The sequence below is a fragment of the Bacillus rossius genome, chromosome 1 (assembly GCF_032445375.1).
Source record: "Bacillus rossius redtenbacheri isolate Brsri chromosome 1, Brsri_v3, whole genome shotgun sequence".
NCBI lineage: Eukaryota > Metazoa > Arthropoda > Insecta > Phasmatodea > Bacillidae > Bacillus > Bacillus rossius.
The window spans coordinates 269,807,818-269,834,519 of NC_086330.1; the positions used below are offsets into that span (position 1 = coordinate 269,807,818).

General features: G+C 35.5%; 1 protein-coding gene across 1 annotated transcript in view; it reads left to right on the forward strand.

Annotated features, from left to right (window-relative positions):
* LOC134527397 (protein hobbit-like) overlaps positions 1-26,702 on the forward strand; it is a 619,824-nt gene that overhangs the window by 25,184 nt on the left and 567,938 nt on the right. The window contains exon 5 of the mRNA XM_063360060.1: positions 8,804-9,040. Within this exon, the coding sequence (XP_063216130.1) occupies positions 8,804-9,040 (237 nt within the window). The remainder of the gene's footprint in view (positions 1-8,803; positions 9,041-26,702) is intronic.

A 26,702-nucleotide genomic window follows, 5' to 3' on the forward strand; every position in this document is an offset into this window, starting at 1 on the left:
ACAAGTGATGCTTGGGCCCATCCGCTAGATAGTGGCTCTCACAACACATGCCCACATTCATTGTGACCAGTGATGCTCGGGCCCATCCGCTAGACAGTGGCTCTCACAACACATGCCCACATTCATTGTGACCAGTGATGCTCGGGCCCATCCGCTAGACAGTGGCTCTCACAACACATGCCCACATTCATTGTGACCAGTGATGCTCGGGCCCATCCGCTAGACAGTGGCTCTCACAACACATGCCCACATTCATTGTGACCAGTGATGCTCGGGCCCATCCGCTAGACAGTGGCTCTCACAACACATGCCCACATTCATTGTGACCAGTGATGCTCGGGCCCATCCGCTAGACAGTGGCTCTCACAACACATGCCCACATTCTTTGTGACAATTGATGCTCCGGCCCATCCCCTAGATAGTGGCTCTCACAACACATGCCCACATTCATTGTGACAAGTGATGCTTGGGCCCATCCGCTAGACAGTGGCTCTCACAACACATGCCCACATTCATTGTGACAAGTGATGCTCGGGCCCATCCGCTAGATAGTGGCTCTCACAACACATGCCCACATTCATTGTGACAAGTGATGCTCGGGCCCATCCGCTAGATAGTGGCTCTCACAACACATGCCCACATTCATTGTGACGAGTGATGCTCGGGCCCATCCACTAGATAGTGGCTCTCACAACACATGCCCACATTCATTGTGACAAGTGATGCTTGGGCCCATCCGCTAGATAGTGGCTCTCACAACACATGCCCACATTCATTGTGACGAGTAATGCTCGGGCCCATCCACTAGATAGTGGCTCTCATAACACATGCCCACATTCATTGTGACAAGTGATGCTTGGGCCCATCCGCTAGATAGTGGCTCTCACAACACATGCCCACATTCATTGTGACAAGTGATGCTCGGGCCCATCCGCTAGACAGTGGCTCTCACAACACATGCCCACATTCATTGTGACTAGTGATGCTTGGGCCCATCCGCTAGATAGTGGCTCTCATAACACATGCCCACATTCATTGTGACAAGTGATGCTCGGGCCCATCCACTATAGAGCATCCCACTCTTCGATTGCAGTGTGGAAGTAAATGGGCGCATTCTCTCTCTCTCTAACACACGCCGATTGCCGTTAGCACTGTCCTTGTTTCTTCGTGCGTTGTTGCCAAATATCAAACGAAATTTAAAATTTTAATTTTCGGACCAAGCTTTTTTTCATATTGTATAGAATCAAAATACGCATAAAGCAATGCTTATTTTAAATAATTAACAATATTTTAAGTGTCCGAAAAAATTAAAAAACATAACTTATTCGCTGCGAACTGTTTTGAAGTATTCCGATATGTTTCACATCAAAAAAAGGAAACTAACATGTGTATTTCATTCAGATTTTTTTTATTAGTAAATTAATGCCTTAGGACGCCACCGAACAAATGTTAAGACAAAAACTGTACAGGTTTCACTTAAATAATTTTTTTAATATATTGAAATGCATTTTCTCACAAACTGACACATCAAAAAGTTGACCCGCGGAAATATTTTTTCTATTAAAGATAGATGGGGGACGAAAGCGAGAAAAATGTTCACAATGAACTGAATTAGTTTTCAAAAGCAGCCCAATCTCAATTGCTTCTACAGTTTCCGTGGAAATAGCTGTTAAAGATGTGTCTTATCAGTACAAGAGCGCGCGCTGCCGTCGTAAGAGGAAACAGGGTCGTGTGTTTAGATAAGTGGGGTTCTGTCCTACAAGCAATTTCAAATACATAGCTTCCTTAGTCAACAAAAAATATTATAATCGATTCTTGAACATAATATGTAAAATGTATTAAATAAATACGAAGGAATACAATAACGATCATGGTACAAAATTTTGAATTATTTTTATATCCTTCTCAACACCAAGCATCTTATCAAACATTGTTTTAGACAAAGTTTTGGAAAATAATTATGATATTATTACAAACCATTTAAACAGATTTGATAAGGTGTCTACTAAGGCAGTAACGTTTTTTGTCCGGTGAAAATGTTTTTCGAACCCATGCAGTTATGGCTGGTCGTATCAAAAATGTATTTAGAAAACATTTTTCGGCATTAGGTAATCCGAGTTATCATACGTTAAAACGGATTCGATATTATTCATATTATGGGAGTTGTTGCGATATTTCTGTTTTTAAAAAAATCTTCCCCATTTCGAACCAATTGTTCGGATTTTTCCCATAAATTACTCGACCGAGAATTTCCATTACCGTATTTTATTTATCATTTTGGACATGAATTGTCCAAAAATACGGCATTTATCGGGCCCATGAAAATGTGATAAATATATATAATTATATATATATGGGATTTTTAGAACAGAAAATAAAACTATAAGAAATTTTCGTCTACAATAGGTAGTTTTTATTTGAAATTTACATAAAAGTGGCATTATTACAAATTTATATGTGTAATAGTATAAAATATTATAAATTACGAAATGATTTCTTAAAATTCATCTTGTTCGATCAAATTACAAAGACACTGATCTCCTGAAATTCGTAATGTGTTAGAGATTTGGCAACAGCGCGCGCCATAAGCCGTGTACTGCAATCTAAGAGTGGGACGGGCTATAGATAGTGGCTCTCACAACACATGCCCACATTCATTGTGACGAGTGATGCTCGGGCCCATCCGCTAGATAGTGGCTCTCACAACACATTCCCACATTCATTGTGACCAGTGATGCTCGGGCCCATCCGCTAGACAGTGGCTCTCACAACACATGCCCACATTCATTGTGACAATTGATGCTCGGGCCCATCCGCTAGATAGTGGCTCTCACAACACATGCCCACATTCATTGTGACGAGTGATGCTCGGGCCCATCCGCTAGACAGTGGCTCTCACAACACATGCCCACATTCATTGTGACAAGTGATGCTTGGGCCCATCCGCTAGATAGTGGCTCTCACAACACATGCCCACATTCATTGTGACAAGTAATGCTCGGGCCCATCCACTAGATAGTGGCTCTCACAACACATGCCCACATTCATTGTGACAAGTGATGCTAGGGCAAACAAACCAGTGGTTTCATTTTGGCAACCACATACCGTGTGGCGTAGCATACCAGACATTTTATACCTCCAACTAATTTATATGGAATACTAGCTAAACCCGGCCACGCTCCGCCGTGGCTCAGTCTGAAATTAGATGAATAGGAAAGTAAATCAAATTATTCTAGTGAACATAGATTCGCCCAGGAAACACGTCATTCAATTTAATACCCTGCTTTGCGTTGCTGCGGCTATGCGGTGGAATGAAAGGAAAGGAAGAAATAATATTTCTTTTCCCCTTAAAATCATTTTTGTTTTGTTTTAAAGCTAGTGTATGGACTACAGTTTTTTTTGTTTGTCTGTTTTCTGCACAAACATAAATATCAGATGGTTAACTGACTCTTGAGCATGCGACTTATAATTTCCCATGAGAGAAACAGCTGTTTTTTTTTATTATTATTCAAGCCGCACACTTGCAAAGATGGCCCTCACGTAGCTAAGCTTGACTACGAAGCTACAATTATATGAGACTACAAGTTTGCAAGTCTAAAAAACTACGGGGCTACAGGACTACAAGTCTATAAGACGACGAGGCTACGAGGATACAAGTCTACAAGGCTGCAACTGGCTATAATAGGTCCATTCAGCAGCGAGAGTTAATTTATCACATTCAAATAACTTGTTGCAAGAAGTACCGATTCTTGTAACAGTTGTCGCCACATGCCGTGTTGTACAGGCAGTCATGTGTGATGCGGGATGCTCACTCACGATCGCAAGAGAAGGAGAGCTTCTTCGCTAGACACCAAGGAGAAGAAAGTTCATTTGGCATGATAGTGATTCTCAGCCATCTCAAAGCAAATTATTTGACTGAGTAATGATTTTTTGTTATAATTTAATCTGGTAAAATTATTGTAAGTACGTACTTAGTAACATAATTCACTAATAAAATGTAATGCTGAATAAATTTTTATGACTCGTTAAGTAAAAAAAACCAGGAGCACTCGGGAGAACCTAAGAAGAATTCTCGCCAGGAATAACCAGGAGCACACGGATAAAACCAACATAAGCGTCGCCTTGAATTGCCAGAATAACTTGGAGCAACCAACAAAATATTGGCAGGAATAATCAGAAGCACATGGAGAAAACTAACTCACGTTTTCATAAATCAGGAACAGCTAATCAATAAAAAAAATAAACCAAAAAAATGAAAACAATTACAAAAAAATTTACAAAAAACATTCTGGCTTGTGCTGAGCAAAGGAGAAGTTCACAAGCTGACTTAAGTTGTTTTATTTTTTTCTAATTGTTTGTAATATAAATTTTGTGGCCTGGGGCAGAGTTGGGTTGTGGCCCAGGGCAGAGTTTGGGTTTGTGGCCCCCTCCCCTAAAAAAATAGTTTTTGTACTACATCGGTCTAAATTTGCTATTTTCACACTATTTACCTGAAACTGAGAGATAGAAACCTGGGGCCTAGTTTCTACCTTTCTCGATAGCACTATACCACCAGACCTGTATGTAGTTAGTTTATAAAAATGTATTGGAATGTTTATGGTTACGGTTTCAGAAAAAAAAATAAAAATTAAAAAAAAATTTAGTATCATTAACATAAGTATTGAGAAAAATTATTTATAACTAAACAATAATATTCAAATTTTTGTTTGATTGCTCTTAAAATTAAATTATAGCATAACACAATAGTGTTAGTTTCAGTTAATGAAAAGTTTGTCTTCCCTTTTTATATTACGATTTAGATGTGACCCTCTTTGCAGTTGAGTATTTTTGGCCCAGGGCAATCTGCCCATTCTGTACCGCTATCCCCGTGTGCGGCCCTGCAGTGGACATCATCGACCCAAGTGGTGATGCAGTCATTGAAGTCTCCTTCGACAGCGAAACGTCATTCATCGAGGTTTCCTCTGCTGCCAGTACTACAGGAATTAAGGTATCTTCAGCTGATGGAACCACACCTGTTGAAGTCTCCTCTAATGTTATCGGTGACGATGGTAAACATTCCATCGAGTTATGCATAGTTGTCTTAAACGATGCCAATGGGATCTGCGTCGCCATCGTCAACGCTGCCCTCAGGGTCTACACCATCAATGGTAGACCGTCCATTAAAGTCGATAGCGGAACAGCAACTAAACCCATTGAAACTTACTGAAGAGAGCCGATCCGCACTGCACCGTGGTCAGCTGTAATTTGCGAGTCAAAACAGGAACACTTAACATTAATACGCGAGGCAAAACGACATTAAAAAATGCACATTTGAAAGCACATTTGACAAAAAGGACACACACACTGTACACACTGGACACACTGGACACACATTGGAGACACATTCGACAAAAAGAACAAACACTAGACACATGCTGGACACACTTGACACACACTGACCTAAACTGGACCCACTGGACATACTATAGAAACACACTGTACACACAATGAACACACTGGACACACACTAGAAACACATTCGACAAGAAGGACACGCATTAGTCGCACATTGGTCACACACTGGACACAGTCGAGAGAATTCAGTTTTAGTTAGAAATCGGATTTCGAGAAATAAAACAATAATTGTTTTAAACACAAATAATTTATTTATTTTTAAATTTTATACACAAGCGAGTAAAACAAGTCATTATTGTATGTAGCCTGCATTTCTTAGTTCACGGAGTATGGTGGCTACTTCGTTGAGGTGCGAATAGTTTCCTCTACTAATCGATGCCAGTATCAGTCTCAGACGATTAACCAATATGTTAGGATCTTGCCATGACTTATAATCAATTTCTTCTGCTGCCATCATCTTCCTGAAATATTCATTAATGTTATTTTTAAAATTTTTGAAGTATTCTGTTTTATCGTCAGCCTTAAAGTCACTGTCGTCATCATCGTAGAAGCCAGCATCTTCACTTGGATTACTGTAAGAATCCGTAGTTGTTAATGTTGAAGCTTCTTCGTCGTCTTCAATCTTCCTTTTTAGAAGTCCATCATTTTAACAAAGTACGGAGAATATATTTTGAATTCAGCTTGATTTTATCCTCACATTTCTCAGTGATGATACTTCCATTGGTTTCAATATCCCTTAAACCATCAGCATCCTTTAATTTATGTTCTTTGTCGAGATCAGGAGATCTATGAACATAATCATGTACAAGACAAAAAATATTAGTTACATCATGCAGCACATTCTACTTTAGAATATATATATATATATATATCCATCGTTATCCTGCATCTTGTAATTGGGCTTGGCTTTATGAGTTCTGTCGTGTCTTTTTAAGCTATCAATTTTTGTAAACAACCCACTAAACCAATCACAGCTTTATATTTTGTGTAGTGGATTTTTAACACAATCTGTTATTACGTGGTGTCTAGCATTCTTTCTCAGGGCAAACTACTTGCTACAGTATCTACAGCTGTGTCTTTTCATACAGCTGCAGGCAACAAACCAGGATCTATATTAGCTTCTGCAACTATTACTACAAGAATACTGAGAGTGTTTAAATTAGAACAATTAATTAAATTGAAGTTTTAATATTTTGTCAGCGAAAGTTAATTTTCCATTTTTAAAGACTTATGGCCAAGTAGTTCCTAATCCTGCCAACAGATGACGCCACATGTTTTTGTGATAAATATATATATTTTTTACTTGGGCTTAGGGATGCTCTTCCACAGTCACAAAAGAAGAAGGGCTTCGCTAGACATCAAGGAGAAGGAAGTTCGTCTTGCATGATAGTGGTTCTGAGTTTTTTTAAGGCATATTATTCGACTCAGTAATGTTTCTTATTACATTTGAATTTCACGAGATAAAAAATATTGTAAGTGATAATTTGGTAACAATAATTACTCAATTAAACTAAATTCTGAATACAATTGCATGCCTTATATCGATGAAAAAAATGCTGGAATTGTTTTATCAGGATAACCAGAAGTACACAGAGAAAACCCACAGAAGCCACATCAGGAATAACCAGAAGCCTTAGTCGAAACCAACAAAATACTATAATGAATAAAAAGGAGCACACAAAGAAAACCAACACACGTCTTGCTAAATAAAGATCAGTGAACCACATAAATAAAATTTAAAATATTACAAAATTACAAAAACAGCTTCTGCCAATTTGTGAACTTCTTCTTTGTTCAGCAAGGATAGAGTTAGGCATGCATGGATTACTACAAGGACAGGCTCTCTGTCCAGCTAATGGTTCAGCCCATGTTTAGAAACACAAAGAACATTGGCTGAATTGAGGTGTTAAAATATTTTAAAGGACTGTGTTTAATGGCAGTTAAATAGTTTAACAACGAAACTTCTCATTCATTCTTATTTATCATCATCAGCAGGGCCATCCAAAGGTGGGAAGGGAGGAGTATATTTTAGTTTTGATATTGTTATTTAATTTTTGGGTTTACCCTAATAAGTCGAAATATTAAGTCATTTATTAATAGAATTCATAGGAAACCTTACAAGTAAATTGATACGCACAGATCATGTTTACAGTTATGGCCGCAGTAACGTTTGCATTCTTCAGATATTTTTTTTTTAATGGTGGGCCCCATGACCCTTGGTTTCTCTCAATGGCCCTGACCAACTGTGGACGAGATTCATTCCCGCGATGTTTTTGGCATTGCAGAACGGTGAGGGAGGGGTAGCAAGTGACTTATACCATGTCACAACATGCCATCTCCTGAAATCTCCTATAGAAAGTCTCACAGTTTCCAGTACAGAGTAAATTACATCCACTGTTGCCAAATATATACCACCCGGCTTGATAAAAGTAAAAATCTTATTTGGAATACTATCGTTAATTAAACCCATTTTTATATTAAAATAATTGATTTATGCGTTGAATGGTCTAAGTCCATAAAATTGTGTCTATTGTCAATATAATTAAATTTGTAGTCACTCTGAAAGAAAAAAATAATTCATTACTTAGCACAAGATTTTAATAAAAAGGAGATCCATAAAATGATGTGCAATGTTCAAAAATAACCAAAAATGTTAATATTAAATTATATATAAAGAATTTGAAAATAAAACATTTGAAACTAAGATTGTGTCTTTGTGTTGTATCTCCCTATAAGTAAACATAGAATATTATCAAATCAGGCTCTTGATGAAATACAACAGGAAAATATGTTTACGAAATTCTAATCCCAAATCTTAATTTACAAAGTAGGTACGATGTTTCAGATAAATAATTATTCAATTATCATTCCTTTATAAATATGTTTATGTTTTGTGCTCTATGGCATATATCTGCCAACAGAGCACACCGAAAAAAGGGCAGCGCTAATAGCATTATATCGAGTAGCCTATTGACAATAGAGAGTAAAATGTTCATTAAGGGAATTAAGCCTAGCCATTTTGCAAATTCAAATATTTTTATATGCACCGCTTGCAATAAAGTTTCCGTTCTATATTTTTCTGTTTATCATTACATATGAATTAGCTTTGGCTATTGCTTGAAGTGAACACTTGTGAACTGGTGTAATTATCGTAATAGTTTGTAGTCACCCCAGTTATTTGCTGGCGGTGATCAGAAACTAGAGTGTAAATATGTGGTTGCAACAAGGCATAGAATATCTGGCCTTGACAAGCTAAAAATCGAGATAAATAGTTTAAAATTAGAATTATAGCAAAATGATCGAAAAATCCAAGATGGCGGGGAACTTAAATTGCACACTGAAAACTAAGGATGAGAGACGCTCTAGCCGCATGCATTGACCACGCTATAGCTACAATGTTGGCCGGCAGTTGGCGGGCCTGCGGCTGCACGGGGTGGTGGCGACCCTGGCGTGGCGCGGCGCGACGCTGCAGCTGGGCGCGGCCGAGGTGCGCGCGAGTGGCAGCACTGCGCCACGAGCGGCGGGCCTACGAGTCCGCGGTGGGTTGGCAGCTCTGCGACGACGCGACAAGTGCGAGCCCGCGCTATCGGCCTGGACGTCGCAGCTGGCGGTCGACGCGATCTTCGGAGACGCCAACTCCGTCGAGGTACGTGCATTCTGAGTCGTGTACCGGTGGAGTCACAATGTTACATCGTACATCGTTCCAGCAGTACAGAGTTAATAGTGTAGGGGCACAATACCACGACATCATTAACACGACGAACTCTAAAAAAAAATTGTTTATCATATTTGCATATAAAAATGAAACATAATTGTAAAACAGTTTTAATACTGGACAGTTTATTTATAACTTTCCGTCTAATGGATTTTACACTAAAGTCTAGGTATATTAAAATATTGTTAAAGATAATTATATTCGGACTTTGTACAAGATTATGAACTTTTATTTCAATATAATATTTGACTATCATCTGCTACTGAACGTAGACGTTATTTATTTGTATCAGTTGGAAGTTTTAACAATAAATCAATGAGTTCCTTTATTTTGTGTTTTATTTCAATTTGATAATTATTAATATTTTGTAATATTACTGTTTTGTTTTCTTTAATTTAAACTATATTTTAATTATTTTCTTTGTTTTTTTAAATCTTTATAACCAATATTTTATAACGATTAGGATCAGGTCAAATAAAGTATGTTTCATCTTTCAAGCATTTTGTTTTAAGTTTATTCCTTTGCTGTTTTTTCTTAATTAACTCTAGTATTTTTATTCTGTAAAAACATAATCAAGATAAAAAGTAAAACCATTGACCAAACGGATATAAAAGCTTAGTTTTGAGGTCAAATTTTGAAAAACAATTAGGCCCCCGGACCCCTCTCCTGTGGTGGGTATTCCATAAACTCCCGCCCCGCAGATAGATTGGTCTCCACCCCCCACCCCCCCCCCCCCCAAATTAATTGTTCTTTATGGCTCTGGTGCAGTTGGCAAATCTTGAATGCCAATTGCGTCCATAAACTACAGTATCGAGCCAAAAACAGCGTAGGCGCTGTAGAAATGTTATATTTCCTGTTGACAGTTTATGAGCATAAAAAAAATTGGTAGGCCACGACACGAAGTGATTAAGTTTATTTAAGCTACAATGAAGTAAGATATAGATATTTTAATAAGCGTAAAAAAAATTAATTTTGTTGTTAGCTGTGCGAAGAATTAAAATAAATTTTAACTAAATGTTAAATAATGTTGACCATGAACACCATGATAGATATATCCTTTTATTTAAACAGCTCAAGGCAAACTACAAACATGAAAGTGTACCCACACGTAAAACGTAATTTCTTTTTTTTTATAAAGATTTATCTAGTGGGTAATATTGTTGAAGTTTAGTTTTGTAAGGTTTCCGGTTTGCTTTCTGTCGTGCCGCGCGAAATACTTCTTGCGCGTATTTTGTCGTGTTAACGTCACGGTGACCTTGTATTTCATTGGCTACTGAGCGTGTGGGGTCTGTCGTGTCGTGTCCGTCGTGGCATTGTGGCTCCAGCTTGTGTCTTGAACTTGACGGTTAAGTGTATTACAAATTTTTCAGCGCTGTTGCAATTATTGGCTTTGTTCCAGAAGGATTAATGTATTTTTTTCTCAAAATCTAATCTTTTTCTTAAAAATTTGGGAGATAATAAAAATATAACTTTAAAAAATAAAATTAATGACTTGTACATTTTAAAAAAGTATAACATTATCTTACTGCGAATCTCAATTCTTTTAGGAATTGTAAATTTTATAAAAGTTGATTTAATTTGTTTTATACTTTTACAATAAAATCCCTTTCGGAACAATATACAGGCGAAGATAGATTCCGAAATACCTTCCTACTCCGGAAATGTTGTGGAAATTTCTATAAACTTCTGGAACATTTTAAAACCTTCATGTACATAACATCATTTATGTTACCCATCATTTCAAAATGATCGATAATTTTTTTTTTGTATTCCATGCCGTAAAAACGTTTTTAATATTTTTTTTACTCAATGCATCTAGCATTAAAAAGCTGAGAAATATTTTTTCATTTTATGCCTACCAAGGTGGAAGTGAATTTTTTTATCATAACACACTATTTTTTATCCCTTGCACAAATACTTGGACGCTAAAAATTATCTTTGGACCAAGAATTGGAACAATGTTATTTATCATGCTTTTAAAAAATTCTAACAAATTTATTTACTATAACGTTTGATATTTTTTAAATTACAAATCCCTCTGTTTTTACTTAAATAATTCGTATCATCGAAACTTGTTTCAACCAAAAGTTTTATATATTGTTCAGAATTTTTACAATAAAAATAATGAATTTGATAGTATATCTAATAAAACAGTATTTTTGTGTGTGTGTTTGTGTGTGTTTCAACCCTTGTTATTTCCATACCTTGCAGGGCCACTCCTGATTTTAGACTAAATTTAGGAAGTTAAAATCAAGAAGAACGGATTCAATAGTTATATGGTACTGATGTTTTATTTAATATTTTTATTCCAACCCCTGTTTTTTTTTTCAACCCCTTGAATATTGGTTCGTCTTATCAAAAATTGTTCCAGACCAAAGTTTTTGATAATTTGTAGATTATTTACAATTAGTTGTTACATATTCTATATATTACCTAATAAGGGAGTCAATTTGTTTGTCCTTTAATCTCTGTTTTTTTCTCCATCCTTTGAAACAATCGTTAATTTATCAAAAATGTTTTTCGGCAAAAGTTTTGGATAACATTTATAAGGTTTACTTACAATATGAACAGATTTGATATTTTACTAACTAGGGGAGTTGTGTATTTTTTTGTCATTCAATTCCTGTGTTTTCCACCCGTTGCAGAAATGGTTAGTCGTATAAAAAAATATTTCAGACCTAAGTTGTAGATAATATTTTAAGGTTTCACAAAAAATAATGGATATAATAAAGTACATGGTATTAATTTTTTTTTATTTATACTCCTGTATTTTCCCAAAGTTTTAAGGAATGGTTAGTCTTTCAAAAATTGTTTGAAATAAAAGTTTTAGATTAAAATTATGATATTTACAAACAATTCGAAAATAATTTATGGTTTGCTTACTAAAGGAGGTATGAATTTTTTGTTTTTTAACCCTTGTTTATTCCACTCTTTGCAGCACTGGTTAGTTGTATCAGAAAAATGTTTTAAACAAAAGTTTTTGAAAATATTTTTAATTTTACAAACAATTTGAACAGATTTAATAGCGTGCTTACTAAGGGAGTTATAAAATTGTTTGCCCTTGAACCCTTCTTTTTTTCACCTCTTTATATAAAGGTTGGTCGTATAAAAAACTATATCAACCGAAAGTTGTAGATAATATTTTTAAGTTTTACTGTAAATTACAGCGTAATTAATAGTGCAAATGGTATAGATTTTATGATTTTTTATTTTACCACGGGTTTTTTCATCCCATTGCTACAATGATCCGTTTTATCAAAAATCGTTTCAAACAAATTTTTGAGAAATAATTTATACTATTTACAGACAATTTGAATGAATTCGGTAGTGTGTATACTAAGGGAGTTATGAATTTTTTTATCCTTCAACCCTATGGTTTTCCACCCCTTGCAATAATGGTTTATCGTATAAACATATATATCGAACAAAAGCTGTAGATAATATTTTAAGGTTTTAGAATAAATAAGAACGGTTTGATAGTGTGTGTGGTACGGAAATAGGTTATTTTATTCTATTTATTTTTTATCCCTTTTCTGCAATTGTTCATTTTATCAAAAATAGTTTCAAGCAAAAGTTTTAGGTAAAATTTATACAATTTAGAAACAATATGAATAGATTCAATAGTGTGACTACTAAGAGAGTTATGAATATTTTTGTCCTACAACTTTTGTTTTTTCACCCCTTACATATATATGTTTGGTCGTATCAAATAAGTATTTGGACCAAAAAAATTTGCATTACTGCTACGAGTTATACCTAACACGTTCAAATTGATGCTTTTTTTGTTTGTTTTCATAGTATGGGAGTTATGGCGATTTTTGTGGTTTTCAAAACATCTTCCCCATATCTACTCCTTTGGGGAATTTTTATTTTATATATATATACACACACATACATATACTATCTGACCCGGCGAACTTCTTACCACCTAAAAGTCAATGAATGTCGTGTCAACTTTTAGCTAAACGTAATTTAGGATTTTATTAACGTAATAAAATATTCAATAACAGTACAAAAATGAAGGTTTTTCAATGGCGTGTAAGTAAGACACTTGCTTTATTGAAGCTATGTTATTTGCTGTATGGGTTGCACTCGGGTTGATTCTCTTCAGTGAAGCACCTTGTGATATACATTTTTCGTTTTGTTATCAGGCGCAAGAACAAATAAAGCGGATGGTTTGCCGACACGTGAACATGCCACGTACAATTGACCATGAGAAAAACATGCATTTTATAGATTCAGACCACAAAACTTACGGATTGGCCTTGTGATTTATTAATCATGGCGAATGCAAGACGAATCGGAAATTGAATTCGTTTAAACTCAAAGGGCATGTCGGTTGGGATAATCGGAATCCTCGGAATGAGAACTTCCTTACCTTTGAATTTTACTTTGAGTATCATCGCGTGAATCACATTGATCATCAATTTTCTTATAACCAAACGCGTTTCATTGCATAGTTTTGGTTGGGTTAGATTTCGAAGCATGATGACTACCGAGCCAACCTTCAGTTGTAAATTGTGCGGTGGTAAGCCAGGCACATCTAAGGAGTTTAAAAATTCAGTTGGATATTTGGTGACTGCGTCTTCGTTTGTTACACAGTCAATAGATTTGAATGAATGCAGAGTACCAACGATTTGGTTCTGAATAACGAAGTTTAAGTCATCCACATTCTTAGCCGCCAAAATTGCTCGCTCTCTCAACCATTTGTTACTTTTGTGGTTAACAATGATGTTCTGGAACACTTTGTTGATGAGATCATATTTCGAAGAGACAAAAAAAATTGCAAAAATTTGGAGGAAATGAAATCAATCCGCTCTTGTGTTTGAGAAACATGAAGTCGGGCCATAGCCCGGCGCTCTTCTCTTGCGATTTCTCGTTCTTCTTCACTGGATTGATTCGCAATGTTCCGAAGCCTAATTGCATTACGACTTTGTTGGGAAAGATTAGTTCTCCTTTTTCGCGGCATTGTTAATAATAATACTCGCACAATAAAATTTATTAATAACTCTCGCACAAAACAAACGAATCGACCGGTAACCTTTAATTGTTTTGTTTTTCAAAACTAATCATAGACATCATGAAACAAAATAAAATTACACTTTCGTGACTTACAGCTTATATACTGACAGGCAGCATACTGGAATGTTCCGAGAGTTTCTCATACATTTTGTGTTGTCAGTCTTTTTTATTATTTTTTTGTGGTATAGTAGTGTAAATGTGATTGTGTGATTCATTTTAACTCATTGTAATGATAAAAGTAAACAATAAATCACAAAATGGGTAAAAATAATTTTCCTAACCATGGCAACGACAAAAACTTTAGAGCTTTAGTTTTTCTTACTCTCTCTACTTTATTCGTTAGAATAGATTCGCGGCTATTGCTAGGCGGACATAGAGAAATAACACACAGTTTGTACGTCTGTAACTTTGTATGTCTATGGCCAACCTGCGTGACATGAGCTGTCAATTTTGGAATATGGCGAAGTTCCATACCTAATTTATTAAAAAAAAAATTTCTGTGAATTTCAGCAATATTTAAATAGTTATTCTACTATTCGAGGTCAAGACGAAATCAAGAAATCAGAGATCATTAAAATCGGTCCAGCTGTTCTTGAGTTATGAATGGTGTAACTAACCCGACTTTGTTATATATATATATATATATATATATATATATATATATATATATATATAAACACACACTTTTGAGTTGCGATGGTTTTGGGGTTTATGTACCATGAAATAAAAAACTGCATAAAAATTTTCCGGAAGTCGCGCCATGGTAAATGCCTACATTAACAGGTAGTATTTTTTTCATAATGTACCTACAAATAGCAGTGGGGCATTGTTCCACACATTCGTTGAGGCACGTTTACACATTGTGTAAACTTACCGTGTTATTTTCATTTGTACTATTTATAAATAAAGGGTTAACAAACGATTTTAATGTTTCTGTTGAACAGTTAAACCAACATTTGTATTTATAAGATAATAGGAATACACTGGTAGCTTTTAAAATACTAGAGTTTGCTTCAGTCCTACATTACACGATAGCAAAAATGTTAAAATAAAATCTTTTCGATGCAAACTAAATCACCAAAATCATAAACTCAATCAGAGGGTCTGTTCATTATTGCAAACAAAATATGCTCAACGATCTCAGGAACATGAACCTATCAGTTTATGAATCTGCATTAAATCCTACTCAACCGTAGTTAAAGAGGTGGCACTGTTCAATGAAGCAGCAAGACATCCTGAATAGTAGGTGTGAAGGGGTTCTGGGACTTTTGAAGCAGGGGAGGGGGAACGAGCTAGAAATCAGTATGGGTAAAAAGAGATCACAAAAGTGGGTACATTAACTTAGGTCAACAGGTTGTTGAAAAACGTGTGACACATGGGTATTCAAACAAGTTGTGGAGTGGGTATGACGATGGTGACTTTATTCGCTCAGCCATCTTGGTTTGGAAGCCTGAAGACAGGTGGTGCAGTGGTATTTATTTGTACAAAAATCTTGCTGTAGCTGGGTTCAGAACCGAGTGACACAAGCTTGTTAATGTTAACTGGGCTAACAGATCAGTTGAAGAAGTTTGAAAAAAATGAATAATATTTTTTTTCAAAATATGTATATTTAAGACGACATATGGTATGGAGTGTCACATTCAAATTTTAACAATTGTTTCCCAGAGGATGCAATCGTGTAGCTAATGCTTCCAAGGGGCATTACAGCAAGCCATTTTTAATGGTCGCGTCATCTTCTAGGGCGCACCACATTTAAATTTCAAGAAGAAAATTGCCTAAGGGCACCACATTTAAATTTTGAAAACTAGTTGGCAGAGAGCATCACCATTTTTAGTGCAAAAGTCGACTAATATGTAGACCATCTTGGATTGGCTTTTCCCCTGCTAGAATACATTCCTTTACATGCACAGTGTGCACAAGGAAAGCTTTTAATGCACTGCATAAACCACCATATTGGATTGAAAAAAGGGGCACCATCATGGATGGAGTGATATAGGCAAAGTGCACCTAATGATATGTTCCTTTACATGCATTAGAAGCATGCACAAGTTGCATAAGATACTTCCTTGTTAAACTAATATATATTTCAATAATATGTATGCTTATAAGGATAATGAAAGCTCAGTTTTATTGGCATACTCTTTGATGTTCAAAATAACTTAAAGTAATAAGTATAGTATAGGGATAGGGTAGATATATGCATATTTTGTTTATTAAAAAACATTTTATATGTTTGCTTATGAGAATAGTGGGTAATAGACATACCATGTTCATGAATTATGTGTAGCTTTTAATTATTTATGCCTATTTAAGAATGTCTATAGGGATAAAGGGTTATAGACATACCTACCTTGTTTATGAAGTAGGTATAATAACCTTTAATTTATTTATTCTAATATAAGAATGATTATAATGATATGGGTCAAACGCACACCTAGTTTATGATATATTATTTTAAATTCCTATAGTAATAAAAGTCATATCATATTTATTAAATATGTGTAACTTTTAAATTTTTTTATATTTATATATGTAAGTATAGTGTTAGCTCTGTGTTAGGCATACAATCTTAATGAACCATGTATAATTTTTCAATCTTTTTTTATTTAATAATTATGCTTATATGGAGATTGCTAGCTCTGGATTACTTAAAGACATTCTATCTTTATTAAATATGTGTAACTTTTAATTAATTAATAGTATTATAAGTATGATTTTATGGATAGTACTAACTCTGGCATAATACTGTCCATTATATATTTTTTAATTTTTAATTAAATAAGTCTTTATAGTAATATAAGTATGCTTATAATGAGAGTGAAAACACTCATTTTATAGTATTGTGTTTTCCCAATCATATCAATAAGCATAGTTATGTAAAGGAAGTTCAGTAGTTCCATCATGAAGAAACCTTAATATTACATTTTTATGATGTCTGTAGTACTAACCATCCTTTGTTTATCAAATAATTTAATGAATTTTTGTAGTGGCAGTTTAATTACAATAATATATTGCTGTAAATAATAATTAAAAACAAATGAGTCTATAGTGATAGCTCTCCTGTAATAGTTATACATTATTTATTAAATAATAAAAAATATTATATGTATAAGGATAAATATGTTAAGTAAATGTATTCCCACATCCGTCTCTCTAATTTATATGTAGTTATAAAATTTAACTAAAAAATCTAATATATTAGATATCAATATTTAGTCTTATAGTTATATATTTAAAAAAAATAGTGTTGGTTAGACGATCTCTCATTCTCTCAGACTGTAATCGAGTGAGGAGAGGTGTGTGATGATGCGGTGCTCTACAGCCAGATGTCATATCCCAAAATCGTGTAACACGAGTGGATGAGGTAATTCACAATTGGATGGAGAACATGCACCCAGCTATATCAATCCAACTATGCTATAGTCATACAGGGATGGCAAGTGATGTATTGAAATTACCGGGTGTTGAGGGACGTGACGAAATTGCCACAACCGCCATCGTGGACGATGCCAGTAGGATTTAAACCACTGCCTCGCTGCTTCTGTCGAACTAAACACACCTGCACTCAAGGCGCAACTCTCAGCCACCGTGGTACGCATCGGCGGGCAACCTGGGGTGAAAGTCTTATTTTCGCCCGGCACCTACCTGTAACTTTACCGAGCATAGACAACGAGCAGGATAGCTACCGGAACGCGCGAGGTGCAGTTCCAAGCAGTTAAGCTTATAATATCACTCTGTACAGCTCTCTCAGAGCTCAGGCAAAAACATATATTACGTCAAATAATATCTTTGTAAAAAGAAAAATAAATGATACCTATTATCACACATTATATATTTTCAACCCCCCAAAAAATGTATTGCTACATAGCATGAACGAAAAAATACAATGCACCCAAAAAAATTAAAAATTTCCAAAATGCATGTAATATCACTGGATCTAGGGGACACTGCAAACAAAAATCTCCAGAATCGCAAGAGAGAGCTAGTACACAAACATAGTGTCAGTTTAGGAAAAAAACAGAGGTAAAACAGCAAACTATCTTGAAAATTTTAAACAGAGTAGTAATTTAAGAAATCTATGCTTCCCAGACACAATTTAAACATTCAAACACTATAAACTATTTCCAAAAAAAAGTAATAATAATTTGTAGCAGTTCATGTAGCCAATAATAAACACTATTTAGTCATTTTAACCCACCCTGATTGAAATACGTTAATATATATTATCGTAAAATACACCAACACCTCAAATATAATAAACACCAGCGCTCAAATGTAAGAAACGCGAAGCAGGAAAAATCTCAAGGAGTCATTTCAAAAGTATAAACATTACTGTAATTTAATGCTCTAGTACAAACATATTCTAGTAAACATAAAATTAAATTTATGAACACCACAGAGAAGGATTGACCCCAAGTCCTATAGCTGAAATTTAAATTTTATTTTCGCGACTAAATGTGTTGATGGAAAACTATACTTAATATATTTCGACTAAGCTAAATCTTGCTTTTACAACTTTCAGTCTTTACAGTATATGCTATTACTATAAGTTTATAAATGCGAGATATTTTATCGTTTCAAAGTCCAGCAGTGTATCGAGCAATTAAGCATCATAACACGCGAACATACGAACATGGTTCAATGCAACACAGTATTTTAAAATGGATACAATTATTAACCAACAGATTCATATCCTACAACCGATTATTACAAATTAGTTATTTAAATACGAGAAATAATTTCAACACCTACATTTCAAATGTTAGTTTTAAAAAGAATATAATTATTTAACAGCAACTACAAGTCATACAATTGATTATTATTTAAACAAGTTATTTAATTTCGAACGATAAATTTCGTAACCTAGCGAAGAAAATTATTTATTTTAATATTATCAAAAGTTTATACTCCTCATACTAACAACGAGCTAGTTTATTTATCATATGATAAATTATATTTACTAAAAAATTTAACAAATTTACTATTTCTATGGCTAATTCTAGAAAAAACACACAAACTCTGATATAACAAATACAAATGTAGGAAGACCCAAGTAGATCAGGTTTGACATCAATGATTTCAAAATATTATAGTAATCTAAATGAAAACAAGAATGTGTGTATCGTTTGATGATGCTGATAGCTACGATGATGCATTAATGACTTTGAGGCTGGTGATAAAACATAAGAAAGTAGATATTTCCAGGATATTGACAATACAGATACAAAGTAGATGGAAGTATCAGCATAAGAGCTATATTACGCATGGAGGGACAATCCGAATGGTTAATTGACAGACTGGGACATCTGAAAACTTCTCTATGTTTAGGAGACTATTCTTGCATAGATGAGATAGCCCTTGTACTTGAAGTCCTGAGAGAAGCGGATTCATAGAATATAATGTCTATCTTTGGTTGAAGAAGTTAATTTTTTTATATTTGTAACGTGTAGTAAAAAATTAAACCATCCATATTTGTCATTTTTCATTCGGTATATAATTAAACAGATTTCCATCCATGACATTGAATGTGCGGCCACATCTGCATCCTAGATGAAGAATGTAGGTCTATATATGCTTCAATGAAAAATTGAGTGTCCACATTTGTGCCCTTCAAGAATATGTATCCAAATATGCATCCTTTTTATTGAATGTGAGTCCTTTTAGTTGAATGTGCATCCTTTTTTAATGTGCTTCTTTTTGTCGAATGTGTGTCCAAATGTGAATCCTGTTTTCGAATGTACATCCAGATGTGTGTCTTTTCGTCGAAAGTGCGTCCTTTTTGTTAAATGTCCGTCCTTTTGTCTAATGTGCGTTCAATTGTGCGTCATTTTGTTGAATGTGCTTTCAAATGTGCGTCATTTTCGTTAAGTATGTGTCCTTTTTATACATGTGTCAAAATTAGCGCCTTTTTATGTGCATCCAATTGTGCATTTTTTTTGACGAATGTGCATCCTTTAGTTAACTGTGTAACCAAATGTGCGTCCTTTTTTATAAATGTGCGTCCAAATGTGCGTCCTTTTTATCGAATGTGCATTCAATTATGCGCCCATTTAATGAATGTATCTTTGAAGATTTCATGGTCCAAGAAATATAGTTCATTTAGTTAGCATAAAAAAATACTCCAGAGACTCTTGGTCTTTGAGCATGCATAAAGTGCATTGATCTTTGATCACTGTGGGACTCACTGTTAGAATCTGATATGTCATTCTATAATTTTTATACAATAAAATAGATTATAACACATGAATGAATATGGTGGTGGTTTTGACTCGCGTATTAATGAAAATGGTTGTTATTTTGACTTACTTACTATACCAGTGACCACTAGTGTTATAAGTGAGGACCAGACGACTGCATCATTAGTTCACCTGTAGTTTTTAATAGAGTGCAGATCAGCTTTCTCCGCTAAGTATCCTGGTATTTGGTTGGTGTTTGTACGGTTCCAATGTTTACTTCGATGGAAGGCGTAATATCGTCATCAGAGATCCCGAAATCAGCAACACCGGCGACCGCAGAGATCCTGGTGGTAGCTGCACCGATGATTATCAAAGAGATGCCGATGGAACATGTACCATCGTCATTGGAGAACTCAAGGGCAACGATTTCGGCGATCGCGGAGATTCCGGTGGTAGATGAATTCGAGGAGAGACATCAGTAGACGCAGTTCTATCGGCCTAGGAGACTTTAGAGGGTGCAGTGCCATATGCAGAGGAAACCTCAATGAATGCAGTTTCATCAGCGAATGAGACTGATGGTTGCAGTACGCCTAGCATCAGTAATTATCACTGAATTTGTATGGACGTCTTCCGAGCATCGATGTCGTCACTGTGGAAAGATGTTCTTGAACAACTGTAATGCTCGTCGACACGAGAAGAGACAATGTACTAATTATCCTCCTCGCAAAATGCTCGGCTGCAAGGAATGTCATAAGCAGTTTGCTATAAAAGATAATAAGAATACAGACTTGAAGACATGCAAAGGCCATGCTGGACAGCAGAAGGTAAATGTTTCGCTGTACAGTGATTGATTGATGCGCTTAAGAGTAGGTACGCCGTGAATTGATACAACAGTAACAACATCAGCATCGGGCTCGGGATTGAAAGGTTCATTATCATCGAATAGACATCCGTGCAGATACTGTGATATGTCATTCGCATTTTTTCCGTGATGCACGAAAAAACGAGGATTAAATGTACGATAAATTCTTCTCGTATGATGTATCGCTGTGATAAATTCCATCTATGGTTTACTCGTATTGACAGTTTGAGAAGACATGAGAAAATCTGTAAAAATGAATTTTGTTATCCTAGTTTGGATCCAACTGTGGTCATTTCTAATCCTGAGTTTAGGATGGAAACTCGTTTGCGTACAAGCTCTAGTATTAAATTGGATGTTTTGCAACCGATTGCATTGACGTCCAGACATGAATCAAAACCTAAGACATTTCGTGAAATGTTGAAAAACTACCATTATTTAAATATTGTTAGTAAATCAAAATACATTTGTACTTTCCTTAGCGACATCAAGCAGAACATACTCAATCAGGTTACTGATGAAGTAGCAACGCACGGATCTTTAAAATGTATCCTATGGTTTGATTGCATGTATATGTAAACCATATCCGTTCGAGCAGCAAGTGAAGAAGTTTGCTTTCACGGAGATGAATTATGTTATTTATAATTTTGACGAAGTGAAGGAGTCTGTAATACACAATATTGAGAAACTCTGCCGGGAAGGACAAGACTATGTGGAGAAAGAATGTGGCTGGTCGCTGTCTACGTTAAATCGATTGGAGCTGAGAATAAATAAATTCGGCCCGTTTACCGAAGTACATGTATATTGTGTCGCTAACAGTAGTATGTAAATGACGGAGCTGGCACTGGGTCCTGGGTGTGGTGCCTGTGGTGCCGACCGCCATCTTGGATTGTGACGTCACGGCGGCCATCTTGGATGGTTGTGACCTTGAAATTTGACCTTGACCTTGACATTTGACCTTCAAAATGTGTCAAAATCGTCCAAAATTGGGCAAAATTTACCCAAAATTCCTCAAAAATCGTCACAATTTCCATTTATGTGGAAAAAAATTCCGCCAAAAAATCTCAAAAAATTCCACAATTCAAAAATTAGGATTTCGAAAATCCTCAAAAGCCGTTTTGCCTTAGAAAGAACCCAAATTCCTAAAAGTGGCTTAAGCATCCTTAGAGCTAGCCGCTTTAAGCCGCCAAGGTCATGACCTTGAAAATTAGGATGCCATGGCAGCCATATTGGATGATGACGTCACCGTTGCAATTTTCGTTACGGTCGTCATCTTTAAAATCTTCATTTACTATCCGATTTTAATGAATTTTTTTTAAAATTTATTAAAAAATTCAAATAATAAAATTTTAATAAAAAATATTTAAAAATCATACATTAACGACACGGAGCTCGGAGTCCGCGGTTCGAACCCGACGAGTGCAAAAAAAATTAAAAATGACGACAGATCCTTCCCCCTAGGTGGCTGCTGGCAGACTGACCCCCACCACTTTTACCAATGCACATATACCATCAGGTAGTATGACGTCATGTCCGCCATCTTGTTTTCGATGCTGGAAGCCAACATCATTGTATCGTCGGCTAGAGTGCGCTGACACCATGCTAGTTTAATTCTTACCCACTAGAGTGCAGTAATCATTTATTACTAAGGTGTCCGCCATATTGAAATTTGGACGCCATCTTGAAAATCCGTATTTATTTAGCTAGAAATTCGGGAAAAATTCCAAAATTTATTAAATAAATTTGCAATCAATATACTGATTGGCCCGGTCAGTTCCTATCCTTGGTTCGATACTCGATCGATGCAATATATTTTTATTTTATGTAAAAAATAATAATTTCAATAAATCATGTTCAAAATTCTTAAAGAGACTTTAAATCCTCTACTACCATCATCCTATCAGACATCATGTCCGCCATCTTGGAAAATTCGTAATTGACTTATTAATTCGGAAAAAGTTCAAAATTCATTAAATAAATTTGCAACCAATAAAATGATTGCCTAGATCGACTAAGGTCCTTAGTACGATTCGGAATGAAGATGAAAAAAAATAAACATAATATAATAGTGGCAGGTCCGAGAAATAAAACAACACAAGTTCTTTCACAAAATAAACTTTATTACATAATTTCTACTTTACTACACGAACACTTGCGAAAGCCAGCAATCTTATAATCATTTAGGTCCGCAGCGGCGTGAAATGACTAATTCTTAGCTCCAATCGGCTTATACTAGAAAGAGTCCAGCCAGAACCTTTACAAACATAGTCCTCCTCTTCTTGACAGAGTTTCTGGATACCGTTTTTAACAGTATGCTTCACATCGTTAGAACTGTAAATTACTGCAGCCGATGTCTTGAATGCACACTTCTTCACTTCGTCTTCGAATGGATACGGCTTTCCATATATACAGTCCAACCACAAGTTGTATTTTAATGGACCGTTTGTTGCTACATCATCAGTAAGCTGATTGATTATGTTCTCTTTGATATCATCAAGAAAATTACAAATGTCTTTCGACTCACCTAACGTATTTAGATAATAGTAGTCTTTCAATGTCCCACGAAATGCAGACTGCGCCAAGTAGAACCCATTATCATTCACTTGTAATGCGCCGAACACAGTCTTAGGTTTATTTTCATGTTCAGACGTCATACCAATCGGTTGCTGCACATCGGTTTTCTTGCTTGTTCTCTTACGAGTCTCCAATCTAAAGCGAGGAGTCGAAGTTTCTACAGGTAGTTCTTCAGTAGACACACGGACTTTACCGTTGCATTTTTTCACATGTCTTCGCAAACTGTCAATACGTGTAAACCATTCATGACACCCATCACAGCGAAACTTTATACGAGAAGGATTCTTCTTGCATTTACTCCGCTCATGTCTTCGTGCATCATGAGAAAATGCAAACGACATATCACAGTAGCTGCAAGGATACCGTGGTGATGAAGACGATTCTTTCAGACCCGAACCAGATGATGTTGTTGCAGCAGTTACACCATCTCCAGGCATACTCTTATGAACATCAATACATCGTTGCTGCACCGAAACCTTTACTTTCTGCCGCACAGCAGGACCTTTGCATGTCTTCATGTGCGTTTTCATATTATCTTGTCTTGCAAATTGCTTGTAACATTTCTCACAAACAAACATTGTACGATAAGGGTTCTTAGCGCATTATCTCCTCTCGTGTCGTCGAGTATTGCTGCTGTTTGTGAAAATCTTGTCACAGTAACAGCACCGATGTTCGTTAGTCGTTGTTGAATCACCAGTCATTGAAGTTTCCATCGAGGGCGAAACGAAGTTCGACGAGTTTTCCTGCGTAGTCAGCACCACCGGCATTAAAGTCTCTCCTGCTGACGGTATCGCGACTGTTGAAATCTCCTCTTTTGATGACGTCGTCTTTGCCGACGGGATCTGCACCTTCTCCACCGTAGCTGACGTCAGGGTTCCCGTAGACGATGGTGCGTCGTCCATCAAGTTCAGCGTTTTAGATGGTAAAGATACCATCGAAGTCTCAAGAACAGGCAATTACACGACGTATGCACCAGTAGAATCAAACTAGGTGATTCTTACACCGACGACGTCAGTAACAAACTGAGCGACCTGCTGTCCAGGACTCGCTTATATACACGCACCGGTTGGAATAATACTCTAGTCAAATCAAGAACCAATTACTACAATACTCGAGTCAAAACACCATTGAAAGAAGAAGCACACCAAAATAAGGTAACGCATTTGGAAACAAATTCATCAAATGAAATGAACACGCAATGCACGCACTTGCAGCTTTCATCTCAAGGTATCATTTAAATTTCATTCCAGCGAAGTATCAAGCCAATGTCACATCATATTATAATCCTATTGGTCATACTATCCTCAAAATTTAACAGTCTTATAAATCACACCAGTTATAGAAGGACTTATAGTTTATAACACACATCATTTCAGCCATTGTTCTTTAACAAATTCGAATTTAAAAATGTAAAATGTAAGTACTTGTTAAGTTGAAGAACCAGGTACGTAAATATATTATATACTTTATGGACACTGTAGGCACAAAAACCCTGAAAGTACATATGTAAGAATGATATTTAATAAAACTAATATTAAATTGTACATTTAATCACAATAAAATACTTACATCAGATTAAAAAAAACCGGTTTTATTCTATAAACCCTGCATTTCGTAGATCATGTTTCTTTGAGGATGTATAAATTTTCAACATTTTGCGAACCAAGTAGAAGTTTTAGCCTATTCTCCAATCATTTGGATTGACTCTCGATGATCAATTTGGTCTCGCGTGCTACGGCTTCCATCTTTTCTATATTAATAATATTATTTGTCGTAAAATCTCCGCATCCGTGTCACCATCACATATTCAAATCACCATCATCGTAGTTGTCATCAATATTGTCATAAGCTGCATCAATATAACTTATTTTATGATATCGTTTCCACATTTCAGTTGTCAGAGATTAACCACAATCTATGATCTTGTGAGCTTCACAATATTCTCTATTGTTTTCTAGACATGGTTAGCTCCATTCTCATTTTCTTTAAAAGCCTATGTGTCCAGTTTTATTATTTAAACCTTCAACCCATCATCCCAAACTCAATTAAATTATTTAATTATATAGAACAAAAATCAACAATGTTCCTTTCATTTAATCTTAGGTACCGTATCATCCTTTCCATCTATAGTTTAGTTTCTTGAGCCCAGGAGTCATTCATTATATACCATACAGTGTTTTTCAAGAGATGTGGTATACTACCAGTTCTACATACAAATCCATCCTATCATTTTATTTTTTACACATAAAAAAACCTTCACGTTATTTTTACACGTTTTATTAAATTATCACTTCGACTAAAATAATTACCACTCATAGTAATACATACAAATCCATCCTATCATTGATTTGTTTACACATAAAAAAAACCTTCACGTTATTTTTACACGTTTTATTAAATTATCACTTCGACTAAAATAATTACCACACATAGTAATACATACAAATCCATCATATCATTGATTTCTTTACACATAAAAAAAACTTTCACGTTATTTTTACACGTTTTAGTAAATTATCACTTCGACTAAAATAATTACCACTCATAGTAATTTCTACAAAGAACTCTTTGCCCAAGAAATTTTAACCATCATCTCCGAAAACAACCATGTCACGTCTATATCACAAAGTAAAAGAGGGTAGAGGAGATAGGACAAACAAGTGCTAGTCACTCATAGGGTAAGAACCATGTGTGGATACCTATCTCTAGCAACTCTGTATTTTTCTTACCTCATGTAGAAAAATATCTTCCTAAACATACGTTTTTAAAATTATTCACGTACGTCTAGTCAAAAGTACCTAAATTCAAGCTCGCTAACCTCAAAGAAAATTTAAAAAATTCTCAAGGATAGAGGCAGAGACTACACGATCGTGACACGCATACCGTCACCCGCAAATGAACATTGACCCCTCGCGCAGGAGTTGCAAGCTTGCAGAATGCTGCGACAGTCATATGTTTGCTC